This window comes from Phaenicophaeus curvirostris, chromosome 1 (genome assembly GCF_032191515.1).
Source record: "Phaenicophaeus curvirostris isolate KB17595 chromosome 1, BPBGC_Pcur_1.0, whole genome shotgun sequence".
NCBI lineage: Eukaryota > Metazoa > Chordata > Aves > Cuculiformes > Cuculidae > Phaenicophaeus > Phaenicophaeus curvirostris.
This window is the reverse complement of record NC_091392.1, coordinates 86,307,546-86,333,884: the sequence shown is the minus strand read 5'-3', so window position 1 is coordinate 86,333,884 and position 26,339 is coordinate 86,307,546. Positions and strand designations below refer to the sequence as shown.

The window sequence follows — 26,339 nt, the reverse complement described above, 5'->3', positions numbered from 1 at the left end:
GCAGATGGGTGTGCTGACAGACTCTGACTTGCACAAAAGTTTTAAGCATATGAATCAACAAGTGCGTAATTTGCAATACAAAACAATATTACTTGGAATTCTTAGTCTGTAGCATTCCAAAAAGGGGGGGGTAGGGGCTGTGATAATATTGGTTTACAGGGTTTTGCAAAACTCCTTGAAAGCTGGATTTTCTTTGAAAAATAAATGAAACAAAAATTCAGTCTAAAGCACAGCAAGCAGAGGTTGTCTAGATCTTCATCATCTGAAACTCTGGTGAGTTAGTGTACTTGAAATGTCACCACTACAATATATGCACCTGAGCTAGCACCCACGGAAATTAGAGGAATGATTCACAATTCAGATCTGATTTCAGGCATTACAGAAGCTCAAGCCTATGTAGCTACATCATTTATACTTGTGTCACGATTGCAAAAGTGTATTGGCAACCATAAATGTAGAGATTTGGAGTATATCTACCCTGGGAAATCAGTGCTTACAAGGAAGGGTGTGGGCTTTAAATGTGATCAATTTTGTGTGATAACTCCAGTCCAGATATTTTTAACACATGCTAGAACTGTTGCAGCATAAATTAATGTAACTTTACTCTGTAAGTGGAATATGTTACTTCATTTCTAGAGCACATGAAATAGGAGGGTGTTACATAGGGTGATGTGCTAGAAGTTCACATTGCTGCACATTCACAGTTACTGCACACTAACTTCTTTATGTAACGAACTGTTACACCCTTTGATTTTAAGTATAAGTTTAGACACTGGAAAACAGCCAGAAGACATATCTGTACATCTGCTGCTAGTCTGGTATGCTCCACATCTTGAGAAGTACCATCTAGCCAGCTGACACTATTAGCATATGTATGCCACCTTTTTTCCCCATCCCAAATGTGCAGGCCTGTATGTAAATCACAGCAAGCTGAAATTCTGATCTCTTTAATGCTATTTGAAATCAAATTTCTGCCTCTCTTCTTTGTGTCCACATAAACATTAGGTAAAGACATCAATGTTCGGAAGTATGCCTACTAGCTTGACCGGTTTCCAGGGCTACAGTCTTTGCTTGGAGGGCAAAGATCCAGTGCCTCTGTTTATTGACCGAAGATGGGGAGGGAGCACTCAGCAGTGCCTGGAAGCTCTTCAGCAACTTGCTGTGTAAGTGTTCTATGGTTGGATAATTTAAAGCAAACATACAAACAAAACCAACAAAAACCCATGCACACTGAAGTGGAGATGCCTGCAATTTGCTCCTACTTATATTTCCCTTGAAACTGAGAGATTGCAGCTGTTGTGGAGTGTGGTTGCCCATCTGTTTCTTACAGGGTGGATGTTGCACATTCCTTCATCCCTGTGCTATCTGCTTTGCCGCGGTTGCTGGGAAAGTGAGTTATTTCAATCTCTTATAGATCAGATAAGTTATGAGGATTTCAGTGACTCATGTGTGTTACTTCAGTGGGAACTGTTCGGTTTTACTCCTGTACAGTTGCAGCTGGTTAGATTGCTTTTGCTGCCCTTTCAAGGCTGTATGGAACCTGAACAAAGCCACCACATTTTTAGTGCAGGGGTTTCATAGCTGAATGTTCTCCTGGCATCACAATTTGAGCTGCTGATTCAGTATATATTTTAAAAAGTACTTATGTGTTTTGCCACACCATGAAGTTTTTTGAGTCCTTATTAGTTGTATTCAGGACTGCAGGCATTGGCCTAGGTTGTTTTCAGAGGTTTTTGCTGCATTAACAAGCTTACTTCAGAGCATGGGCTTTTCAGTGATGCATGCTCTGGAATTGCTGGTAACTGAGTTCTGCCACATGCCAGACAGTCAAAGATGTTTAAGAGTGATACAGCAGATTTCACACCTGGTTTTATTCAGTTTTGAAAGCATATTCTTCTCATTTCCACATTAAAATAAGAATTTTTGAGCCTTTTTTTTACCTTCCTATTTTCAGTTCAGACCGTCCTCAGCCCGTGAAAACCTCTGTGATTTCTTACATTTTGCCTGTAATTCTGTAACAAGAACTTATTTGACGCCTGTGCGGCTTTAAAATTGATTTACATTTCAACAACATGTATTTGCAGAGAGTCTTGCAATTAAAAAAAAAAGGAGAAAGGCATCCTCTCTGTTTCAACCTGCACTGATTGACAGTGTTGCTGATACAGAAGACAGTCTGTTTCCCAGCTGTCTCTTCAGTAGTTGCATTGCCTCTGCAAGGTTACCAGGAATAAATGCTCGTTTATTTCAGCAAAGTCAGCAAATATAAGTCAAGGACATGCAAGAGGCAGAATCTGTGGAATAAAAGGGGCAATTTCACTGGGTTCCCATTGTGCCTATAACTATATCATAATAGGATGAACAGCTTATGCTAATAAAGTTAGATCATAAGAATAAGTGCCCACCTGTGCTGAATGAAACACAAATCCATCTGGATGGAGCAAGAGTCAGATATGTGAAGAATCAGCTGGGGGAACTAGCTCAATGAACTCATTTGAATTACAAAGACAACTTCACAATAATAGGTTGATTAGTGCTGAGCAAGTATCTCAGGTTACTGCACTGCATCTCAAAACCTTCCCCTCTCTTTTGTTATGTGATATGACTGAAAGCACTGGGAAGAGATACCTTTGCAGTAAATTATGTCACAGGAGGTTAATGAAGCATCTCTCTATAGGCTTTTCTGTAGTGGGTAGCCATACTGTGACTCCCTGAGTCCCAGAGCACACCTCGCAGGGCGCAGGGCGTAGATGGGGTCTCTGAAGACAACTGATCTCAGCATGCAAGCCTTTGTTTTGATCCCAGTTGTCAAGCCATGTGTGTATTGTTAACCATACCTCTGTATTTAAAAACAGGCAGCACCCACCAACTCCAGGACCAACAATCCCATTCAACCGAGGTCAGGATTCATACAAGTTGCCAAAAGTGTTCTTATGAAAAAACATGAGTTTCAGGACTGTCCATATATATAGCTTAAGGAAATTATTTACCTTACTGGCATGGAATCATAGAATCACTAGGTTGGAAAAGACCTCTAGGATCATTGAGTCCAACCATTCCCATCAATCACTAAACCATGCCCCTCAGCGCCTCGTCCACCCATCTTTTAAACACCTCCAGAGATGGTGACTCAACCACCTCCCTGGGCAGCCTCTGCCAGTGCCCAGTGACGCTTTCTGTGAAAGATTTTTTTCTGATGTCCAGCCTGAACCTCCGCTGGCACAGCTCGAGGCTATCGCCCCTTGTCCTGTCCCCTGTCACCTGGGAGAAGATGCCAGCTCCCTCCTCTCCACAACCTCCTTTCAGGTAGTTGTAGAGAGCAATAAGGTCTCCCCTTAGGCTCCTCTTCATAAGGCTAAACAACCCCAGTTCCCTCAGCCTCCCAGTAAAAGTTGTTTACTTTACAAGGTCAAGCATCTACAAGTGGCCAGTTTTGTACATGGCAGGCACATAAGGCAGCAAATTACCATTTCTAGCCCACTGATAGTGGAGAATATACATACAACATCAAGCTGTCTTACTATGTAGGTTAGTATTTAAAAAGCAAAATATAGTTGCTTGTAGAAGTAAGGGGATTTTCGGGATTTTGTAATGTGTATGTTTGATTGTGCAACCAGAGAAGTAAAGAGATAAGAAAAAAACAAACGGCATAAGAAAAAAAGATCAGAACTGTTCTGAATGTACTTCATGATGTACATGGTTACATGGTTCCATGGTGTAAATTTTGGAGTTATGATGTGCAGGAACTCGATGATCCTTGTGGGTCCCTTCCAATTCTGGACGTTCTATGACTCTACTTAAATGATAGTAGAAGAATCTTGTATTTTGGCTTTTAGACCTCGACCTTCTCTTCAAGTACCTCAAGTTGTGTATGAAGATCCTGAAGTGAGTGGAAGGAATCGCTACAAATATTTTGCACGGTAAGGGAAGAACTGATTTGAAACAGCATTCAGAAGCTTGCTTTTGTGCAGTTTAAAGAGCACCTAAATACATGCCAGAGCCTTATTTTTTTTGTGTATTTTCTGTTGGTTCTTTGATCACTGATATAGAAAACCTAAATATTAACCAAATCTTAAATTACAACGTCTTTTAAAATTCAAACTATGGCAGATTTTTCAGGAATTGAGTTACCACATAAGCAAATGTACCAGGCATTCTGTACCTAATAATTATTTATAGAAAGCTTTGGGCTGTGGATCAGTACACAAAGGAAGAAAATGCTCCCAATGCCATTGTGGTTCTCCAGACTCCTAGGACGGTGCCTTCATAAGGAGGAAACCTCTAACTCCCAGTTTCTGCCAAGAGCAGAAAGGGAACTAAGGGAATCCTTGATTAACTTTTCATCAATGTCCTACTGCAGGACTATGCTGCTCCTTCCACAGTGACACAGCGGGTCAGCAACAGACTCAAGATCTGAACCAATACCTAACGTACAAACATTCTTAACTTAGTCACGTATACATGGGCTTACATTGACTGCTTTAATCAGCAGCTATTGGCCAATATTTCCACTTTAAATCTAAAAAAAAATTGCCAAGTTTAATAAATTGAAGTTCTTTATGGTTCCTTTAACAACAACAAAAAACGGACAAAAGTGATGAGATCTTCTGGAGTTTGAAAATAAGATTTAAAGTCTGTCTAAGGCTAAGGGAAATTGATAGTAAACTGCAGCATGCAAACTATAAGAATGTCTAAGAAGGAGGTATTAGAGTGTTGTAGAACCCATATCACTTTCAACGTACTTTATAAAATGCCATGGAAAAGGGAACAATCAAATTAGGTAAGTCCAAGTCAGCTTACATTACCACCTGATTGTAGGAATTAACTTCAAGATTTCAAGTTATTAAAAAAGAACTCTCAAAATCTCGAAGTGAAAGAAGTAAACTAATTAGTGAAACATACACAAAATGTTGTGAGCACACTTAAAACTAACTTCTTTTAGTTACTGTCTTGTTTTACAATTCCACTTTGTGCTTTGACAAAAGACTTATTCCTACTGGTGTGTGTTGGTTTAGCTCCAACCAGCAGTTGAGTATCATGCAGCTGCTCACTTGCTCCCTGAATCCCTGGTGCGATGGGGAGGAGAACTGTGAAGTAAAGTGCAGCAAGGGTTGGGATAGACACTTTAATAGGACAACAGAGGAGGAGAAAGTAACAATAACAACAACAATAATAACGAACATACAAAACAAATTATGCACAATGCAATGCAGTCTCTCACCACTTAATGACCTGATGACCAACCACACTGCCTGTCCTGAGCAGCAATCATGAATCAATGAGCTCTGACTCCCAGGCAATCTCGCATTTGTGCACTCACCTTGATGTTATATGGCATTGAATATCTCTTTGTCCAGATTTGGTCAGCTGTCTGGCTCTGCCTCTCCCATCTTCTTGGGCCCCTGTACACTTGCAAAACATGGGAAACTGAAAAAATCTTTGATTTCTTAGCAACAATTAAAAACATCAGTGTATTATCGACGTTTTTCTCATACTACATCTGAAAACTAGCAGCTGCTGGGAAGAAAATTAGATCTACCTAGCTGAAAATAAGCACTACCTAGCAACAACTAAAACAATACATTATCTACATTATTCTCGTACTACATGCAAAACACAGCAGCTACTGGGAAGAAAACTAAGTCTGTCTCGGCCAAAGCGAGGACATGGTGAAGTTTTGTCTGTTGCTCATTTGCTATGAAAGAATAATTTAATATTCAGACATAATTTTTAAACATGCAACTACAGAACCTGAGTTGTGGAAAAGCAGTGTAACTCTGCTAGAGTGGACTGCAGTATTTCTAAACGATAATGATCTTTTTTATTATGCTTATGGTAAATGTCTTACATCTGCGTTCTCTCTTTTCAGACCTCTCGTATCTTCTAAGAAGCTGCTTCCACTAGATATTGCTTATGCAATGGCAGCGTAAGTAGTGACTGCTGGAACTGTGATTATTGTTGTAATAGTTCACATCTCATCAGAAGAAGATTGGGTAACTATTTTTCATAATGAACTGGCAGGAAAAAACTCTTTAAGAGGTAAGGGTTTGTTCACCATTGAGAATTCCTGAGGAAACAGGTGATTAACTGTTTCAGAATTTGCTTGCAGTATACAAGTAGTGCTTTGCACGTGAAGGCCATATGCCTCAAGAGTGTTATGATTATGAAGCCTGAAACAAAGCTGAATGTCTCTGAATCCTAGAAGCGATGCAAAGAAGTTTCTCTAATACTTGTTAGAAAACCTCAAATGTTCTTCCATCTTAAATCTCTTTTTAGACTAGAGCCCTATGTCTATTCAGATGATGCAAGTGACAGCGAGGTCTTTGGTCCCGAGTTACGAACTGTGGGCACACAGACAGATTACAGAGATGGTGAAGCCCAGACGGACCCCTATTCTCCTGAATATGTAGTTCTTGGTGGCTCATTCCATGAACTTCTGACGCTTGCTACTCTCACATGGGGTAAGGTGTGAAATCAAGATAAATTGTAATAATTCCCTCTTTAATAGGAGGTTCTTAGTTTGTTAGGTTTCAAGTCTATTCATAGACCTTTGCTGTCCTCCATTGGAGCATGTAATTTTATCTGTTTCTAAAATGAGTATGATATTTACCTATTTGATAGCACTGTTCTGGGGCATTTCATGAAGAGTTTTGAAATCATTCAGTAGAAAAAGGTCATATGTTTTACAAATATGAACCAGTAACAGTTTTTCCATTTACCTGCTGTTTCTTCAGCTGTTCTGAGTTAGATATCAGTATAAAAAAACCCCCAAACATTATGAGCACCACTGCCCCAGAGTACAACTATGATCTTAATCTCCTAGTGTCACCCCTGCAATAGTGATGGACAGTGGACATGTCAAAGAAAGTGCTCATTCTCAGTAAGTGTCTTCTTGGAAGTTTTTCCTTGTTTGCATCCTGCTTTAGCAACCGCAGGTCCTACCATTCCTTTTACTGTAGAATTTTAGTGACCTTAGAGGTATTTACTTCTGCCTGTTGACAGTTCTGCTTGTGTTTCACCCATGGGCTTGTGCCCATCCATCCCTCTAATACTTTTCTCGTGGTGGTTATTTGCTGGATTCACCATTGTCCTAAAGAGCTACTGCTTCTTGTCCCTGTAAGGTCGGGGCCTACCAGCAGGACTAGCCGAGGTCGAGATGATTGAACGTGCCCGGGAAAAACGTGCATGGGAAGCAACTCTTCCAGACATGAATGATACCTCACAAATCAAGAAGAGGAGGAAAATGATGGAAGCTATGGAGAGAAAGGAGTGGGCCTTTAGAGAACAGGAAATAGAAAAGTAGGAGTGCAATTATATTCTTTATTTCATTTAATTATTAGCTGAATAGAGAAGGAACAAGAAGGTTTAGGGGAATGGCTGAAGGGTACAAGCCTTTAGTTCTATGAAAATTCCCTGATTTGGGGAGGAGATATTTTTATTAAATTTAATGTAAAAGATTGCTACCACAATACTTTTCACCACTGCTAAACTCATTTTTTTAAATGAAAGACTAGACACAAGATATGCAATATGAGCTATGTGTAAAGTGGCCAGCCTGTATGTAGGATTTGATGATGACAGCATTGCACAGAACACTGCAGAGTACAGTAGGTCATACCTGGCCTTTTCTTTCCTTGCAGGTTGCAGGAGGTTCGACTGAAAGTCTTAATGAAGCTGCTGCAGAGGTGGCAGAAAAATCAGAATGAGCTGGATACCAAGCGCTTGGATGACCACTGGCAAAATCATCAGAAGACTAAAGAAGAGAAATTTAAAAAGATTCAGCATGACTGTGCATTGAGTAAGTTTGAAAGACATGGAGGGAGAGCAGTACAAGACTTAGTTTTCAGACAAGGCGTTCTATTTCCACAAGATTGCAGTCTTTATTCAAGATGAAATAGGTTGCACCCACAATATAGATACGCATGGCCAGCATTTGTTCTGGTCAAACAGGTTGTGTTTTTATATTAACCAGCAAAAGTTCTTGTGAGCTTCCAAAGATATGGCATGTTTAGAACTATTTGTGTGAAGAACCTTCTCATGTTTGTATTTCCTTTTCAGTGCTCAGGAAACTGATAGCTAGGAGGAAGAATGTGATGGGGAAGCTGGAGAGAAGAGATATCATCAAAGAGTACGCTGACCATTCGTCACAAACATATGCGCCTTTGTCAAGAATTGGGTTTTTCCCAGACAACCATTCTGAACGCTATGTGGTAAAAAATTTTTATCTTAACACCTTTGCAGGTAAGGCATTTGGGAATATATAGTCTGTATGAAATATTTACTTAAAATATTAACAAAAACTCAAAATTGTCTCCCCACCACTCCATTACTTAATTGCTGCTTGTTTTCCTTAGGGCTGTGTGAACTGGAAGCATCTCTTCCAGATTCTGTCACCCAGGTCAACATTAAAGCACCAGTACCTAAGTATGCTACCACAGGATATATTAGAAGATCAGCAAGGTTAGAGGTGGAGCTGGCACAGGTTCACCAGGTATGAAGCTGCATCCAGCAGCTTGTCAGCTCCTCTTAGGGTTGAACTGCTCAGAAATGCAATTGGGAAGACACACATGTAAGCTTTCTCCCAATTTCCTGTGTTAAATTCCTATTTTCTGCAAGACAACTTCAAGAACAGAATGGATCAGACATTCAGATTATTGTTAGGCACAACCAGTACTGCTCTGAATCTCAGTCCATTAGTACTCTACCATTTGTGCATCAGCTCCAACCCTGTAGAAAATAAACAGAGCTGCTTCTGTCTTCCTAGAGATCGGGTATTTGGATCAGAATATATTATGTGATTTAGAAATCCTCTTCTGCCATTTACTCATTTCTCCCTTACATTTATAACGCACATGTGGCAAGCCTACTGGTTACACTGTCAAACTGCTAATAGTTAAATAAATAAAATCTGGATTAATATTCTAAAAAGTATACAGATTTTTAGAAGAATATACGCTTTAAGTACATATTGTAAAAACAGCTGCAGCAAAGCGTGACTAAAATGACCTGACTCATAAAATCAGATCAGAACGGTGGATGCACATCACTGTTGTTCTCTAACAACTGCATCTGATTTGTAAACATCCTAATAGTGTTTTGCATAACTTAATTTGTCACTACTGTTCATGCAGATGAGGTGTCCATATATGCAATTAACCATTGAGGAAAAAATTGTCTCTTTTGCATCTACAGTCACAATATTTGCAGATTACACATACACTTAAGTCCTCTTCTTGTGATGCTGTTGAGAGTTACCTTTATTTAAAATTGGGTGTATTCTTTGCTGGCTGCTCTATCTCTGAAAAATATTTAATTTAATTTGTAAAACTTGGCAAATTTCACTTACACTTTATTTAGGGAAGAAATATTTCATAGTTGGAAATTACGTGTATAGCTTTCTTGTTTCAATGTAGTTTAATAACACTCTCAAGTTACAGATAGTAAGTTTCTACTAATGAATTTTATGTTGAAATTCTTTTCTGAAAAATCAAACGTATTATCTCAAATTCCACTGGCTCTTGTGAAAGATGAAACATTGTATCTGATTATTATTCAGAAAGAAAATATTCAATTAAAATCTTGAGTGCCAAGGGAGATGTTCAAGAGCTAAGGACATTAATTCACTACAGTTTTAGAGAAGAAAACACAGCAGTATTGAAGGGGTTGTATTTGGGTGCTTTCTGCATAAAATTCTCCATGTATAATTTGGATCATAACACAGTTCTCATAGGCAGCAGAATGTTAGCCCAAGCTTTCAGAGCTGAGTTCCAATTATAGTGATGATATTCTGTTTGTTTAAAATACTTCTAGTGGTTTGAAAGACTACAGTGTAGTACCTCAACTATAGTTTCAAAGAAGTATGCCCTGATTCCTGCTGCTCACACAAGAATGTGTTTTCAGAGAAAAATTGGTGGCTAAGAGGAGACAGAATGCAGAACAAAATCAGATAATTCTGCATATTTTCTTTCTTAAAACAATGTAGATCACTTGGTCTAAGTTGGTTTATACCAAGTGAGGGGCTAACATAACTGATACTCATTTCCCCGCCCCAGAAAGGCAAAATATATGTTCTTTTAAAATTACAAATTATTTGCTTTGCAGGCAAAGATGAAAAATCCACTATGCAAAATTTAACTGCTTCTTTTAGATATACAGAAGCAGACACCAGACTGGTTGGTCCAGACAAACAAAAAAATAGAATCATAGAATAGTTTTGAGTTGGAAGGGACCTTAAAGAACATCTAGTTCCAAACCCCCTGCCATGGGCAGGGACATCCCACTAGATCAGGCTGCCCAAGGCCCCATCCAACCTGGCCTTGAACACCTCCAGGGATGGGGCATCCACAACTTCCTTGGGCAATCTGTTCCAGTGTCTCACCACTCTCATGGTGAAGAAATTCTTCCTTATGTCAAGCCTAAATCTGCCCCTCCCCAGTTTATACCCGTTCCCCCTCATTCTATCACCACAAGCCTTTATGAATAGTCCCTCTCCAGCTTTATTGTAGGCCTCTTTCTGGTACTAGAAGTTCGCTATAAGATCTCCTCGGAGCCTTCTCTTCTCCAGGCTGAACAAGCCAAATTCTCTCAACCTGTCCTCATATGGAAGGTGCTCCAGCCCTCTGATTGTCTTTGTAGCCCTCCTCTGGGTCACCTTTGTAGCCCTCCTCTGGACCCTCCTCTGGGTCACCTTTGTAGCCCTCCTCTGGACCCATTCCAACAGCTCCATATCCTTCTTCTGTTGAGGATTCCAGAACTGGACACAGTACATGAGATGAGGTCTCGCAGGAGAGGAATAGAGGGGCAGAATCACCTCCCTCAACCTGCTGGCCACAGCAGCCCAGGATATGGTTGACCTTCTAGGCTGCAAGCGCACATTGCTAGCTCATGTTGAGCTTCTCATCGACCAGCACCCCCAAGTACTTCTCTGCAGGGCTGCTTTCAATCACATCATCCCCCATCATGTACTGAAATCGGGGATTGCCCCAACCCGATTGTAGGACCTTGCACGTGGCTTTGTTCAACATCATGAGGTTCTCACAGGCCCACTTCTCCAGCCTGTCCAGGTCCCTCTGGATGACATACCATCATTTGGTGTGGTAACTACACCACTCAGCTTGGTGTCATCTGCAAACTTGCTCAGGGTGCACTCAGTCTTGCTGTCAGTATCATTGATGAAGATACTAAACAACACCGGTCCCTGTACAAACCCCTGAGGGACACCACTTGTCACGGATCTCCGTCAGGACTTGGAGCCATTGACCACTACTCTTTGCATACGACCATCCAACCAGTTTCTTATCCACCAAATGGTCCACCCATCAAATCCATATCTCTCCAGTTTAGAGGGAAGGATGTTGTGGGGGACCATGTCAAAGGCTTTACAGAAATCTAGCTAGTCAGTTTACCCGTGTCTACTGCTGTGGTTACCCCATCACAGAAAGCCACTAAGTTGGTTATACAGGGTTTGCCCCTGGTGAAGCCGTGCTGGCTGCCATTATCACCTCCACGTCCTTTTTTCAGTGCCTAATACTGACACTGTGAAACTGCTTCAGCCACTGTTAGATTTAAACTTTCTGTTCAGAGCAACAACAAATTACTGCCCTAATTCACACTTGAGCACTTTGGTGCTGTTACTGGTCACTTCTCCCATCTGAGGCTTTTGCTTCTTGCTTGGTGGCTGTAACGTGTTCTGACTTAGCAGAGCCTATCTGACACGTCCACCACATACAGCTACTGGAGCTGTCCAGAAGAAGGCAGTAAAAGGTGCAGACTACTTCAGTTAACAGAATTTAGCACTTGAGAGGACAGCTGTCTGACCACTTGGCATAAGCAGTCCCAGTCATGCAAACAATCTCCATCACACGCAGTACGAAAGAGGTTTAAAGCAGGCAATTAGGAATCATCTCAGAAGGGCACTGTGTTGCTTTGTGTTACTTCTCTGGCTGAGCAGCCACACCAGTATTCTCTTCAAAAGCCTCTTAGTGCTGTCCTAGCACACTTAGTCTAAAAATTTTCTCACATAATCTTAGAAAACAAGCAGAACTAGAAAATCCAGAGTTTATAGTGATCTAGCTCTAGAATAAGTTTGTTTCTTTTTCCCTGGATAATCTGTTGAAGGAGGTGGGAAACTGAGGAGGAATGCTAGATTTTGCCCTCATACATTGTTAATTTTAATAAAGGAAGTTTCCAAGGCTTGCTTCTCTGTCCAAACCTGTGGCAAGATGGACTAGTCCTCCTCATTATGTTCCTCTTGGTTTGCCATACTGAGGGCTTTCCTAAACTTAAAGCTTGTAAGAAGGGACAAGCAATTATCCAAGGAACTACAGAAAGGATCTGTTTCCTCCTGGGAATAAGAACAGCTTTTTCCAGACTTGAAACTAAGCCAATAAGAAGTAATTTTAGAAGCAGATTTCTTGAGGAGTATCCTGAAGCCTTTTGCAGGCGTGTTATGTATCCTCAGTATTCTTTGAATAATTCTCTAAAATAAGAGAACATGGCAGAAACAGGAGTGGCCCAAGATTTACAGTAAGAACAATGATCTGTGTCTTAAGCTGGATCTGTAAAAGGACAAGGAAAACTAGTTCCCAGTCAGAGCAGATGTTAGTACTTTGAGGAATGTAAGTAATCCATTGTAGACAGCCTTGTGTGAAAATCCAAAGCATTAAGGAGATAGCATACTGATATAGCTAATTGCTATAGGAAAGAAATGCAACTAAGTCACTGAATATTCTGAGGAATGGAGAAGCTGCTAGAAGAAATCCCAGTGCAAAGCAATGTGTGAATGTAGAGAGACCCTGTGTGCTCTGGTGACTCAAGGAGTGAAGTGTGAGATAGTTTCAAAGTGCTGGATCAAGATGATGTCAGAACAAAGAATCTCTCACCTCATCAGTAAGTGCAACTCTCATCATGCCTGTTTTCCTTTATCCGGTTGCTGGGAAAAGGTGGAGAAGCAGAGGGGCCAAGAACGTCTCTGGAGAAAATCTCGGCCAAGTTCAAAGCATAGGAAAACCTGTTCAAGCAGTTATTTCATCAAGAATGGATTTCCAACACAGTGTTAGTTGGCTTATGGTCAGACAAGCTGTAAGAGCTATTGTGTCAGCCTTGATCAGCCAAGATGCAGCGGCCGTGCTGCATTGCAGTGTAGGTAGTCAGTCTGTCCTTGATAGTCTCACCACCTTCTTTTGTAGGCAGAAAGGAAGAAAGAGAAACTTAAGTGTATACTCTGTGATGCACATGAAAATAAAATACACCTAGTGTCTTGTGAAAAGGAGAAGATCACAGAGGAGATAAGGAAGGAACGGAAAGGATTATGTCTGTGAGCGAAGTGTTGTTTCTCTAGACTTGTTTCTCAAGCTACTATACTGTCAAGACTTCTGTCAGAAGCTAACAGAGAAGCTCAAGTATATGGTCAAAAACATGGGTGCCATTTGCTATTCACTGCATTTGCCAGGAAAATGAAAAGGAGGTGAACTGGGTGGTCCTTCGTTGTCTGATCCAACCAGATTATATCATGACTCTGAACCTACTACCTGAAAAAAGTAATGTAGTCTAGCTCAGAAAAATTAGATTGCGATATGTAGGCAGTAACATTTAAGTATGTTGTTCAGAAATTTAGCACTTTTTTCTTTTTAAAGAAAGAATTTTACTGTGATTCTTGGGCCCTGGGCTCCTTGTTTTGAGAAATGGTATCTTTTTAAGTTAGGCAGAGTGAGTTAATGCAAAAAAACATTTTCTTTTTCTTTTCTTACATTAAAGTCTTAAAATAACTTAAAATCTCAGATTAGAGAATGCAAATGGTAAGTGTTTCTGACTTAGTAAAGATAGCAAAGCAGGCATTAGACCGTACTGACTTGAAAACATAAAAGCACTTGTGGGAAGTGCAGTATTTCTCAAATCTACGTTAATAAGAATTCCCTCTTGTCAGAAGTACTCATAGATTCTTCTGTCTTTAAAAGCTGATATTCTGATTGTATTTTCTTATTCTGGTTAGAAAGAAATGGTTTTGGAGGCTAAGATTTTATGAGAGGAATGCCTATGAATGCAACAGGGTACTAATAAACTTAGAAGCCATTGTTTTCTAAGCAGTCACAATTACAGCAGCTTCTTTTTCTTTCAATTCCAGCCCCCCATTCCCCATCCTGCAACACACCTTATAAATCATAGCAAGCACTGTTATAATCTTCACACCAGAGAGCTCTAAGGTCATCAAGTACAGAAAACAGTTCAGAAAATCTCAACATTTTTTAGCTATAACGTGGCTTATAAGCAGTTTATAGGCTTGGATTCTTGCATCATTAGCATGGTTCATTTCAGAAATTTTCAATAATAAAGCATTCGATTCCCTCCACCTAGAAATCTTCGTTTCTGGAGTAATTAATTATCCTGGCCTGAAAGGTCAGATCCAATATGCAAGAAGAGTTTTGTACAATGACCACTAGAGTTTCAAAATTTGATTAATTTCACCATTGAATTCTGCACAAGTGCCATGAATTTCTTGTTACTGGAGACAGAAATTCAGCATGGGACTCTTTTTTCAAGTTTTAATTTGGTTTCGCTCCCTAGTGAAATACTGTATTTGAACATTTGAAAGAGAGAGATCAAGAAAAGAAAAAAGCACACTTTTCCGTGCTGGAATATATCTGTTCTTTCAACAATAAAGACTACAGATCCAACCCATAGAGTAGTGGGATTATAATTTTGAAGGAGCTTTAAATGTACATACTCTCTTCCCTTTTATTTGCAAGTGGAAGTGTGATGTCCTACAGCAAGCAAGCATTGTCATGCCGTTGGAAATTATTATCTGGATATCTTGTTCTAGGTAGCTTGCGATGGGCATTTGTCAGGACTTTGGCTCTCTAAACAGTTTGAAATTGTCTTGAAAGAGTTGAAGCTGTGGTGCATTTCCACTCCTAGCCTACTTAGATTGACAAGGTTTGGCATTTGCTACCAAACAGCTGCAAGCAAGATAAACCCCACGCTTAATGGGCGTGTGGATTTTCTTGGTAGGAAGAAATTCTCAAGCACACTAGTTACCCTTTTGCCCTTAGTCCACTGTGCAGTTGTTGTGGGTGCTGCTGGGCTACCGGGCAGTTGCAGATGAACAGAGAAGAGTTTCAAAATATTTTGCAGAGAAGGGGCTCTGGGTCATTTGGTTGAACCCAGCACAGTATCAGTGTATCATGTGAAGACATTTCATTGAGAAAGGGTCATGGAACAGTGACAATACTCTCTTCAAGTGACCCTCTTCATGAAATCTCCTGACCTCATAACATTCCTAACCCACAATAACAAGCATTATACCTATAGTTAAAGGCAAAGAATTAATGACCATCCTGTGGTGATATGTAAATTGTAATTAAAATTGTGATAATCTTACCCATTTTTCATATTTTGAAAGAATCTTACCTGTATTTTATAGGAAAGTAATTAATGTTCTTGTCATTGCATAAGGTAAGTAACACACTCACAGCTGCCTCTGCTTGCATATGGGTCAGTGTTTAATTGGTTCAATGAGATTCCTATTTTAAAATGAGAAAAATAAATCTGAAATATGCTTTTACTTAAAAAAATATTATATTAAAGATTATGTTCTTACCAGTTTTAGGTTAATTTTAGTTGACTCACCCTATGCAATTGCAACTCTTGTTTCCTTCTTATTTATGATGTTGAAGTTCCCATCAGTATCTTCTGACCAACTAATAGCTTCATCTACCGATCATATTCAGTTTATCAGTTGATTTGCAGTGAGAAACGGAAGCTACAAGCCTGCAAAGTGCAAAATACTCTCATCTCCCTGTAGTCAGTACAATTGGCAACAGTTGTCATCTACAGAGATTGCATCACTATCTAGATACTGGCCTTATTGTGTTGTTCTATCTAGCCCAGTTCTGATTAAATTGTGTGTCTATTCCAGGCACTACTGGAGAAGAAGAATAAAGTCGAGGAGCCAAAGAAGCCCATCCATATCTTTGAAAAAGTAGAAAAGCCTGTTCCTCGTCCACCCACTCCAATCCTGGAAAAAATATCAATTGTAAGTGGGCTGGTTTTAGCCCTTTTTTTTTTTCTTTTGATCCCTGATTGTTTCCTAGACAATTGTTAAAGGAATGCCCAGAGAAGGAAAGAAGTGGTCTTTATCTTTTTAATGTGTATTCATGTTAGAAATAGCCATCACCATTTCTTCAGTCTCTCTTATTCTCTATTCAATAAAGATACTAGCAGCCAAAGAATTGAAAGTCTTTTATGAAATCTGTTCACCAAATCTTTAACTAAACTTTATTATTTAGAGACGTAAATCAGTAGACATATTATTCCTTTGTTCTGGGTTAACTAAAAGGCAGAATCATTATTATTATTATTATTATTATTCAATGTCTTCCAATCTCCTGATCTGACAACACTATCATAATCCAGTAGAGCAATTAAGTTTAGTCCCGTTGAAGTCAGTGAGACTTTGGGTTTTTAGCACTGAGCATGCACTTCATTAATTTGCTGGCGTGAAGCTCTTATCATCATGCAGGATACAGTCTTTGATGAGCATGCTCCAGTTCACAGAAGATGGTTCTTATGCAGAGACTGAAATAGCAGTAATGATGTGTCATGGGGGATGTGATATGCTGTAGGAAAAAAACCAACTTTTTAGAGAGCTGCAACCTCTTTTCTTTTCTTAAAGTAATGTACTTAAGAGGTGCTTGCCCCAGTGGATTGCTTTGTCTTATTAGCCCCATTTTCATGATGTAGTAAGAATCAGACACAATTACCATTTAAATTTTTATATTTAAGAGTCACACAACCATGAAACTGGGAGAGAGAAAGTCTTATTAGATCATCCATGCTGTCTTCCTTTGTGCAGTATGATGTCCTGTGTTTTATACAGTCTATTTTAAGATGACTGAATTCAAGAATATGTCCTCAGGAAGAGCTTTCCACTACTTACTAACTCCTAGGTATTAGATACTGTATTGCAGTGGTAGATCTACATTGTTTAGATTTACCAGTTTAGCAGGTATTTAAGCATTTCCAGCTAACATGGAAAGAAATTAGAAAGATTTATCTACTAGTTGTAGGCATTCTTGAGCATGTTTACATTTAAGGAGTTCAAATATGATAGAATTCCACCTAAATTAATTCTGTCAATATTCATTATCAACATTCATATCATTTTCAAGTATCTTTATGTGTGAACATATAGAAGAGTGCAGCTTTCCAGTGAAGCTCCATCTGTAAAATCAGGCCACTTCAGCCACTGAAGAGCAGCGCTAACATCTGCCCTGCAGAATTTATGTAAGGTTTCTCCTACCAGCTGGCTGTGAGGAGCACTGAAAGCAAGGCTCTTCTCTGTTGTTAATGCTTCTCTTCCTGCTGTATGCAGATACAAGTACCAACTGTTAAGTGTACCAGCCTCTTCCCTGTTGAGTTGAGGATCAAAAAAGGGAAACATGCCAGAGTGGCAGGCAGGTGACATGGATGCAAGGGATATAAAAGAAAGTGCAAAGAATGGAGGTGGTACTGCAGGCCTCCTCAACTCCTTTCCCCAAGTCATTCCTTACGCACTTACTGGCCACAGTAAGCTCACAGAACACCTTTGTACTCTTTCACTGGTTTATCGTGTTCTCCCTCTAGTTTTCAGCCTGCTCCCAGATCCTTCTATATCTCTAATTCAATTTTTTTTAACTCGAAGGCAAGAGCTTTGCATCTTCCTTTATTCTTTCCTGCTGCTCTGTAGCAGAGAGATTGAGAAGTTGATAATTGCACATACTAAGGCATCATTTCCAGCCCTGAACAACGGAAGTGCAGAAGAATGCATCCCACAAAGAATTTAAGCCAAATCATAGTTTATCTCAGACCAAGCAGTTTTGTTTACCTGTCCAATATATGTGCCATGTCCATTTCCAAAATTCTGTCCTGAAGGGATATCACACTGTAGCCAGGTGACGTGATACAGTTTAGCTTGCTAACTGGACTGGAAATTCATCCATTCTTTCCAGAAAAAAAGAACATACCAAAGCATAAGGCAGTTCTTTGACTAGTTCTGCTTTGCTTCTCCTGGATACTGATGTGGAAAGGCAGGAATGCTTTCTTTTGCTTTTGAAAAACTTAATCTTCTACACACAAGAAAAAACAGATACTAAGATGCAAGCCCACACCACTTGTCTCATCCCACACCCTACCCTGTTATACAGCACTTCTAAAATATCACATTTCAATGCAGACCTCATAAGCTCTTTATTAAAAAAACGTCCATGCAATTTTTAGACTGTCTTTCCCAGGCACCCAATGCGCTTTTCCCTTCTGCTACTGTCAACTCTAGACTAAAAGACCCTTCAGCAAGAAAAAAATGCTGCCAGCTGTGCTTCCTCTTTTTAAAGTAAAATTTTCCCCTCGTATGGTCATGTTCCATTTCACGCTATGCTCCATCATTCCTCCAAGCTTGTATCAGTCACACCATGGTAGGCCAGCAAAGTCCAAAGAGACAAATCACAATATAATGTAATTAATGTTACCTCTAAACTATCACTTTCTGAGTCATAAATTTACTGAGCTACTCTGATAAAGGTCACCACTGGAATAAATATCAAAAGAAAATTTTATATGTTCCCTTTTAATTTAATCCCTTTATTTATGGCTAACAGCTCTCTTGCACCTCCTTCAATAATAATTCTATCCCCTCAGTGTCTTGACCTGTTAAATTGATGTAGCTGACACTCATTTTGCAAACTCCGATTCAATCAAGCTACAAATAGTACTTCTAATGCATACAGTAATTTTATCCATCAACATCTCCTTATCTTTAGGTACTCATCTCTAGACACCCTCTAAAATCTCAAATAGAATCTAATTATACAGCTTTTCAGCCCCGTCTCTTGTAAAACATGGAGGTACATATTATAATGACTCACCTTCCTTTCCCTAGAAATAAGAAGAGTAGTGTTCAGGGACAACTGAGAAAAAGTTGGATACGATACGTTTTTTGATATTTAGCTGGATAATCTATAGTAATCTCAGTTTCCAAGGAAATAATTGATTATTGTGTGGATATTTGTTGTATTTTGGCAGGAGGAAGAGGAAAAAGAACTGGCAGTGATCTGTCTGCAGAAGTTGCTCCGAGGCAGGGCTATTCAGAACATGGTATTCTGTGTCTCCCTGTTTATGTCTGTCTTCAGAACAATGGTGGGAATGATTGAAAGTGTGTTTGCAATCTTTCTTCCACAGCATTAATCAAGGATTATGAGGCTTCTACAGCATATCCTCCTGTATGTTATTTAGAGACCTTCAAGGCTGAAGGTTTTGCTCTCCAGACATAATTCCTTACAGAAACTTCTAGGTTCCTACAGGTGTTTGTGCATGTCTCCCTGTTCCTGCCATGCTCTACACTGAGCTGTTTAATTAGATGCTTCATAGCATATTAGTCAAATGGCAAATTCTAGACTAGATCTGGACCATGAGTACATTTTGCCTTGATCATGCCAAGACTGCAGGCACAAGAAGCCTCCCACATCCCAGCAGAGCCGCTTATATTTCATACCAGCTTTGCAGTTTCCTGTGATGGTGAGCTGAGTATTAGATGAGGAGCAACTAAAGAATACCACCGTAATTTCCAGCAAGGGTAGGGCCCATCATTTTGCTTTCAGTGGAGCAGAAGCTGATCTTGATAAAAATTAATTGAGTAGCCATGCCTCATGAGCTTTATATTAAGCAAGTCTATCACATTTGATCAGACCAGTCCAGAAGGTTTCTTTTCATGCCTGCTGGGAATATATTTGATATTCTGTCTTGCACTAACTATTTAATGTTTGTGACGTATTCCCATGTGAGACCCAGACCTGAGCTTTAACCAACAATGCAATGCTGTGGAAGTGGCTTGAGGTGGAACATAGACTTCCCAAGTCGTCTTCAGTCTGTGGTGATCTATGAGAAGGATGTTTGGTGCCATTGCAGGACTGTTGACTTTCCCATTGTGAAATGTCCCATCATTTTAGCAATCTCCTTCCAGCTACTACTGGATGAGAAATACATGACTTGGAGAATGATGTCAGCAGGGTTGACTAATCCATCATTGATGATAGAAGTCCTTTTGGAAGTGAGGGAGAATGAAAATAAGATAATGTCAGGGAAGGGCTGGGCCACATAACCTCATAACGACAACAGTAGTCTCAACAACCTCCCCACCAATTTATTGCTTTAAGCTGTTGCTGGACTATCTCAAAATGAAGGTCAGAGAACAGTAAGTAAATTATGAGACAGGAGACATCTAACCCTGGACTGGGGAAAAGGGGCAATGCTTTGACATTGAGGCTGATATAACAGGATATCCAGAAGGCTATTGCCCTTTTCACTTGACGTTGGTGTTGCTGTTCCGCATTCCAGTCGTTTGAGTTCTAGGTGAAACCAAACAGAATTAAAAAGAATAATTATTTCATAATAAGGCAGCAAGGGATCATCTATGCTCCATAGCAGAAAGTCTCAACTTTTACCTTCTATGTGGGAGAGTTTAGGCAAGATTTACCTGGCAGCTGTAGTGTTTGCCTAAAAGTGGCCACGAATCCGTTACAGCGAAATAGGTCTTGGAAACGGCTGACCTTGCGGCCCCATGTGGTCTGTGGGCAAAATATGTTGATCTGTGTTCCCCATTTAATCTGCTTGGTTGTTTAACTTTATTTTAAAGATGTTTGCAGGGAAGGAGAAGAGACTGGATCTGATCCGAGAGCTGCGCACCACTCATGCACTCCAGGAGGATAAACAGCTGCTCTTGAAGGCGGAGAAGCAAATGACACTGGCTCTACAGCAGCAGCATGAGTTGCAAATGCACAAGGTTCGTCTGCATAGATGGGAAGGCTGATTAACAATGTTGTTCTGACCGGGCACTCTGTGCTTGTAGTAGTAGCAACACTCTTGCATTTAATTTATGTTTGCTATTATCCACAGCACAGAAAGCACCTCAAATAACAAAAATGCTTTCCTTGCATAGGCCAAGCATTGAATGCCCGAGGGGCTAAAATTGCTCTCTCACTGTTGTGGGGGCTCTGGGGAATCTCAGAAACAGACTGAGGCACCCTGACCAGCTGCTACCCAGGCTGCACTTGCTTTGTTTGCAGACAGAGCACTTATTTATATTTACAGGGCTTTGAACAAACTGCTTTGTCAGACAAACCTCAGTTTTCCCACATTTCAGTCCATTTGACTGGTGTTGTGACCTGGCATCACAATACATGCTTGTCACTCACATCTGTCAGATGTTTTACTGAATGTTTGTTACTGCTCTGTCATTTCCCTGTTCCTTTTCTAGCTTGACACCTTCGCAGGCTCCTCCTCAGGCATAAAATATCACAAAAGAAGCAAAAGCTGGGTTGTGCTCTTAAGTCTTGCTGGGCTCAAGACCTCTAGGACTTTAGCAATGTGCCATATTGTTGTACTTGCTACTGTTGTGGAGAGCGCTGAAATTTTAGGCTCCATCCTCTGCCAGGAGCTTAGTAAGAGCTGGGGATGCAAGTTCCCATCCTATTTCCTTTTAGGGCCACAAGCTTCCAGAGTAAAATGAGTCAAATAGCAGATGCTGGTCTGAAATGGATCACAAAGAACTTTTGTCCAGAATTCACTGCATCTCAGATATACAGTATCTCCAACATTTCTGGTTTTACTACTCTCCTGGTTTTTTTTCAGTCACTAGCTGTGAGTCTATTCTGGAGGTTCCAGATTATGATAACAGCATCCACTGGCCAGCTGGCCTGGTGGAGGAGAAGCCAGACCAGTGCTTCCTGCTGAGTAGGCAGCAACAAAATTTTCCCTCAGATCTCAGTAAAATCTGAACTGGGTGACTGTGTTTTACTGCTTATTATTTCCAGATGCTCCCTTATACACAGGGAGCCCAGGTGTGGAAAGAAGGAATACAGATTTTTTCTATTGAGGAAAATAAAAGAGAGAGAAAAATAAAAGCCTTAAGCGTTAGGAGCTTGAAATGCTCCTTCCCTTCTGGAAGCCCAGGTGACAGTGAAGAAGATAGCAGTTCAGACACAAGAATGACATTCACAGAGAAGGAGAGAGAGGAAATGGTAAAGATGCTGACCTCTGAGCTCAGAATTTCCTTCTGAGAGAGCCACTATCCCCCTCTGCTGGTATCTACCCCCTCTTCATTTTTTCTTTCCTGCATTTTTTACGATGTTTCTGAAGGTACAGAGTCCGAGGCTCAGATCTTCAAACATTTTGAACTCTTTAAAAATCTGGAATGCATGTGCAGGAATTTTCTATACGTGTGGCTATTTTAGAAATTCAGTGATGACTCACAGGTGTTGATGGTCACAGATTTTTTCATGTTTTTTTTCTTTTACCTTGCTAGTGTAAAAAAAGAGATATTTTCCAAGAAATTTCTGTTCTGTGGTTGTACTCACAATTGCACAGTTTACTAAACCTTTACTCAAGCTTCCAGCTCATAAGGATTGAGGGTTTACTCTCCAAATGCTACAAAGAAGCTTCATTTGCACCTTTTGATTCTATTTTTCTGTTCTGTTCTAGCTAAGCTTAGCATAGAAAGATAGAGGAATGCAGCACTGTCACCCTTAGGCCTCCCCTTTCTCGGTTTGGGCAGTGGAGCATTCCCCAGTAACACGCAGATGGCTTCAGTGACTATTGTGGTTGTACTCACAGCCACAAAAGCAGTTGATTATACCTGGAATACAGCGCATCTAGTGTCTTATCTCCTCCCATTCACCCAAGCATAGGAACTGCTTGTCGTAGTGTGACAGTATCAGGACTATTCCAGCTGTGATAACTAGTTTTGCCATCTTTTAGCCTCTTTATGCCATCAGAGCCTATATACAGGAACATTACATTATGCAGAATCCAGGCCAACACATGTAAAACAAAAAGAATGCAAAACTCCTAGGGTTGTCCCATGGCAGGTCTGAGTGGATGTTGCAGAGCTATTTCACATGCCTGTGGTAGTCCTGGGACTTCCAACAGCATTCCTGGGGTTTGTAATGCAATTCCTTGCATTTTTTTTTTAAAGCTGTCATCAGTGGAAAAACACTTGGCCAGGGAAGAAGGAAGAGTACTGGCAAACATATTTGATTTCCTGTCCAAAGAGCTGGTGAGGCTGCAAGAAGAACGGAAGATCCATGCTTTTGTCATGCTGGCTGAGAGGCAGAGGCGGATGCGGGAAGCGGAGGAAAGTGGACGTCGTCAGGTGGAAGAGAGGCAGCGTCAGGAAGAAGATGAGATTTTCAGACAGGCAAGGGAGGGAGACTGGTGGGGCTGTGGGCATTTGGTAGGAAGTGCCTCCTTGTGGGAAAGTCCATGTGGAAGGGAGGTGCTTCAGCTCTGACTTTGGTGATGGTTTAGTTTTAAAATTGAGGCTTAGTGAAGAGTGGGTGATTCTTTTCTTAAAGAGTCATGCCCATTAAATTGTGTGATCTGAATACTCCTCCAGACAGTCTTGTTAGGCCTCATGAACAGATGTAGGTTTCTGAATTTCCACAACAAAGACCTAAGGAGAACAGACATACCTAGATCATAAAATTTTGTCAGCACTTGGTCTATCCAACATTCCTGGTGCTGTGCCAGGAATGATGCCTTTACGCAATGTTTTGGAAATATTTTACACCCCCAGAAGTGGACTGCAGTTTAATAAGAGGCACAAACATTATTTTGAAGTAATGATAATGGATAACACAAACCTTGAAATCCAGGAACAAAGATCCTGATTTGCTGTATTCCATGACTATTCCATAGCCCTCTTCCTATTCCCTAGCTCCTGACTGCATGAAGCATGTTTCTCCCAGTTGAAAGGAATGAGTAGGAGCCAATAATTTTCGAACTTTGTGGGAGGAGGTTAATTCCAAGAGAGTCTGGCACTGTGTTTGTTTTTCTTTTAATTTTAGCTTCTTCTCTTATCTTTTCTGTATCTCTGAGTGGGAAGCAAAGAGGGTCAAAGTGCCATGAGTTATCCCATTCTCACTAGCAGAAGGCAAACACACTTTTCTAGAATCTCTGCCCTACAACCATTGTAAGGAAACCAATAATTTTATCTTGGTATTGTCCATGTTGCTTTGATGGGTTTGATGGAACCTTTTCCTTCAGGATTTGCTTGAATGAAAGCCAATTAATTTACTGAAGCCAGTACTGATGATTATTTGGCAGTTGTTGGTCAGGGGACCATGAGAACTGAGGGAGCAGTTGCCATTGCATTCACAGAACTAACCTGCTGCAGCATAATTGGACCTGCAGATAAGTTTTTCTTTCACATGTCGTTCATCCCTGCACTTGTTTCTGTTCAATTGGTTCTCAGAAACAGTTATTAGGAAAAAAAAAAAGATGTTTCACAAGCTATTCCTCTCAAAAAGCACCTCTGAAACCAAAATTCAGGCTGGTCTGTGTGAAATTAAGAGTCTGGTGAAAAATCTGTTCTTGCTTTTTTTGGAAATCTTCTTCCACCATGCTCCTGGCACAACAATAGGCAAAGGAACAACATCTTGGTGTTTTGTTCCAGGTGGTGAAAGTGCACCAGACTTCTATTGACTCCTACTTGGAAGACATTATCCTGAGTAGCATGGAAAACACAGCTGAAGAACAAGCCAGGGAAGAGGTTCAGAGAATGGCTGTAGAAATCAATGACATTGCTTATGAAATGGAAAGTCGGTATGTTATTAAATGGCACATTAGTGGCTGTTCACAGCATTTTAGAACCTGCCTGACCATCTGCATCTGTGGTTACGTATATAATCTAAGACAGGGGAAGGGCAGAGCAATGCTTTTCATGATCGCTTCATTAGTGTGACTGCTGTATGGGAACCACTCCGCTACTACCTGTTACACGCATATAAATCCATCAGAGCCTTATTTCTATACAGCATGTGCCAGATTCCCTTTGCAAATCACTTGTGGGATCTAAAAGGGTGATTCACAGACTTCTCCATGCCAATGTGATGCTGTGACTGAGCTTAAAGTGAATCTGGGAACTGCCTAAAGCAATTCCCATTCATACCAGTCTTTTCATTTATTTACACTACTACAGAAAACCAGTTTGAAAGAGATGCTAAAAGATACAACTATACAGCAGCTTTTCATTCTGGGGTGGCTGTTCTTTAAGAAACTGCCAGTTTCCATGGGGGTCACTCATCCTGATGGCTGCCTGACAAGGCACTTTGAGTAGAGTAAGTTGTTGAGAACACCACAGTCTTGTGTTTGGCTGGGGCATCAGCAATGAATACTTTTTAGGATCTGCCAAACCTCCAGTTCAGTTTCTATGCTCCCTTTTCTTGGAATTGATCCATAAAAATCCCAGTGACACAGTGACTCTCCTACGGTACAGCAGCTGTGTATTTTGTAACTAGATGAATACAAGCAGAATGTTGAAACCCTTGGGGAGAATGAAGCATAGATAATGCGTGCAGCCCTTGGGCCACTTCAGATCCCATCAAACACTGGCATGGAGAAGAGCATGGGGATCAGCCAAATGCAGAGTCACAAAAGGGAAGAATTTAGCAAACTCAGCAATGGGTCAAAGACTGAATTGACAAAGACACAAATCCTCAGAGGTATCTGTGTGTCTAACTCAGTTTGTTGTCAGTGAGAAGTGGGCTCTTAAATACCTTTAAGGATAACGAGTCTAGGGTGATTTTCTCCCTGGAAATACTGCTTTCCAGTGCAGTATCAAACACATCAGCAGTGCAGTGCAAAGGGGAATAGTCACACTGACACTTGTTTGTAGGATTGAGAGGGACTCAGCTGACAGCTACTGCTATGACAATACACTCCCTTGAAAATAGTGAAAATATTGTATTTGCAGAGGCGATATGGAAAGAAAAATAAAATACTAATACCACTCTTCACTTGTTCTGTAGTCGAACTCGCCTACAGTCAGAAGAGATTGTAGCAGAGCTGGTTTATAGTTTCCTGATTCCAGAAGCTGAGAAAATGTCTGTCAGAGAAAAAGGTAAGGAGTAACTTTATGATCTTTGTGAACTGGTTCACCCTTCTTGCTCAACTCACTGAAAGGAAAGATGCAGTGCCAAGAACTGTCTCAGTTCTCTGAAGGTCCTCTTTTGCATTCTTCGGGTAGAAAGTTAAGTCCTCTGACCCTTTTTCATCAATTTCTCATGAGCTTTAGTCTTTTAAAACACTGGCCTGAATTCAGACCTGATGTGAATTTGGCGTATCTGCAACCACAAAACTACATGAGAAGCTGCAGCCCACTGCACCTTCAAAGAAGCCCTGGGAAGAGTCTTCAAGTATCATGGATGGGAATAGTCTATTGTATGGCAATTTTTTAAAACTGTAAAAGTCTTTAACAGGAAGATTACCTAAATATATGCCATATGTGGAAAGATTATATGCTTTCCTATGCTTTCCTT

The 26,339-nt window shown here is 40.4% G+C and overlaps 1 protein-coding gene across 1 annotated transcript in view; it reads left to right on the top strand.

Moving 5' to 3' along the window:
* The window catches only part of CFAP91 (cilia and flagella associated protein 91), a 35,096-nt gene that overhangs the window by 3,089 nt on the left and 5,668 nt on the right, over positions 1-26,339 (top strand). The window contains exons 3-16 of the mRNA XM_069867253.1: positions 1,006-1,163; positions 3,834-3,917; positions 5,867-5,923; positions 6,274-6,458; positions 7,119-7,296; positions 7,638-7,795; positions 8,056-8,238; positions 8,352-8,488; positions 15,911-16,027; positions 19,051-19,122; positions 20,660-20,806; positions 22,997-23,218; positions 24,476-24,624; positions 25,830-25,921. Of these exons, the coding sequence (XP_069723354.1) occupies positions 1,006-1,163; positions 3,834-3,917; positions 5,867-5,923; positions 6,274-6,458; positions 7,119-7,296; positions 7,638-7,795; positions 8,056-8,238; positions 8,352-8,488; positions 15,911-16,027; positions 19,051-19,122; positions 20,660-20,806; positions 22,997-23,218; positions 24,476-24,624; positions 25,830-25,921 (1,939 nt within the window). The remainder of the gene's footprint in view (positions 1-1,005; positions 1,164-3,833; positions 3,918-5,866; positions 5,924-6,273; positions 6,459-7,118; positions 7,297-7,637; positions 7,796-8,055; positions 8,239-8,351; positions 8,489-15,910; positions 16,028-19,050; positions 19,123-20,659; positions 20,807-22,996; positions 23,219-24,475; positions 24,625-25,829; positions 25,922-26,339) is intronic.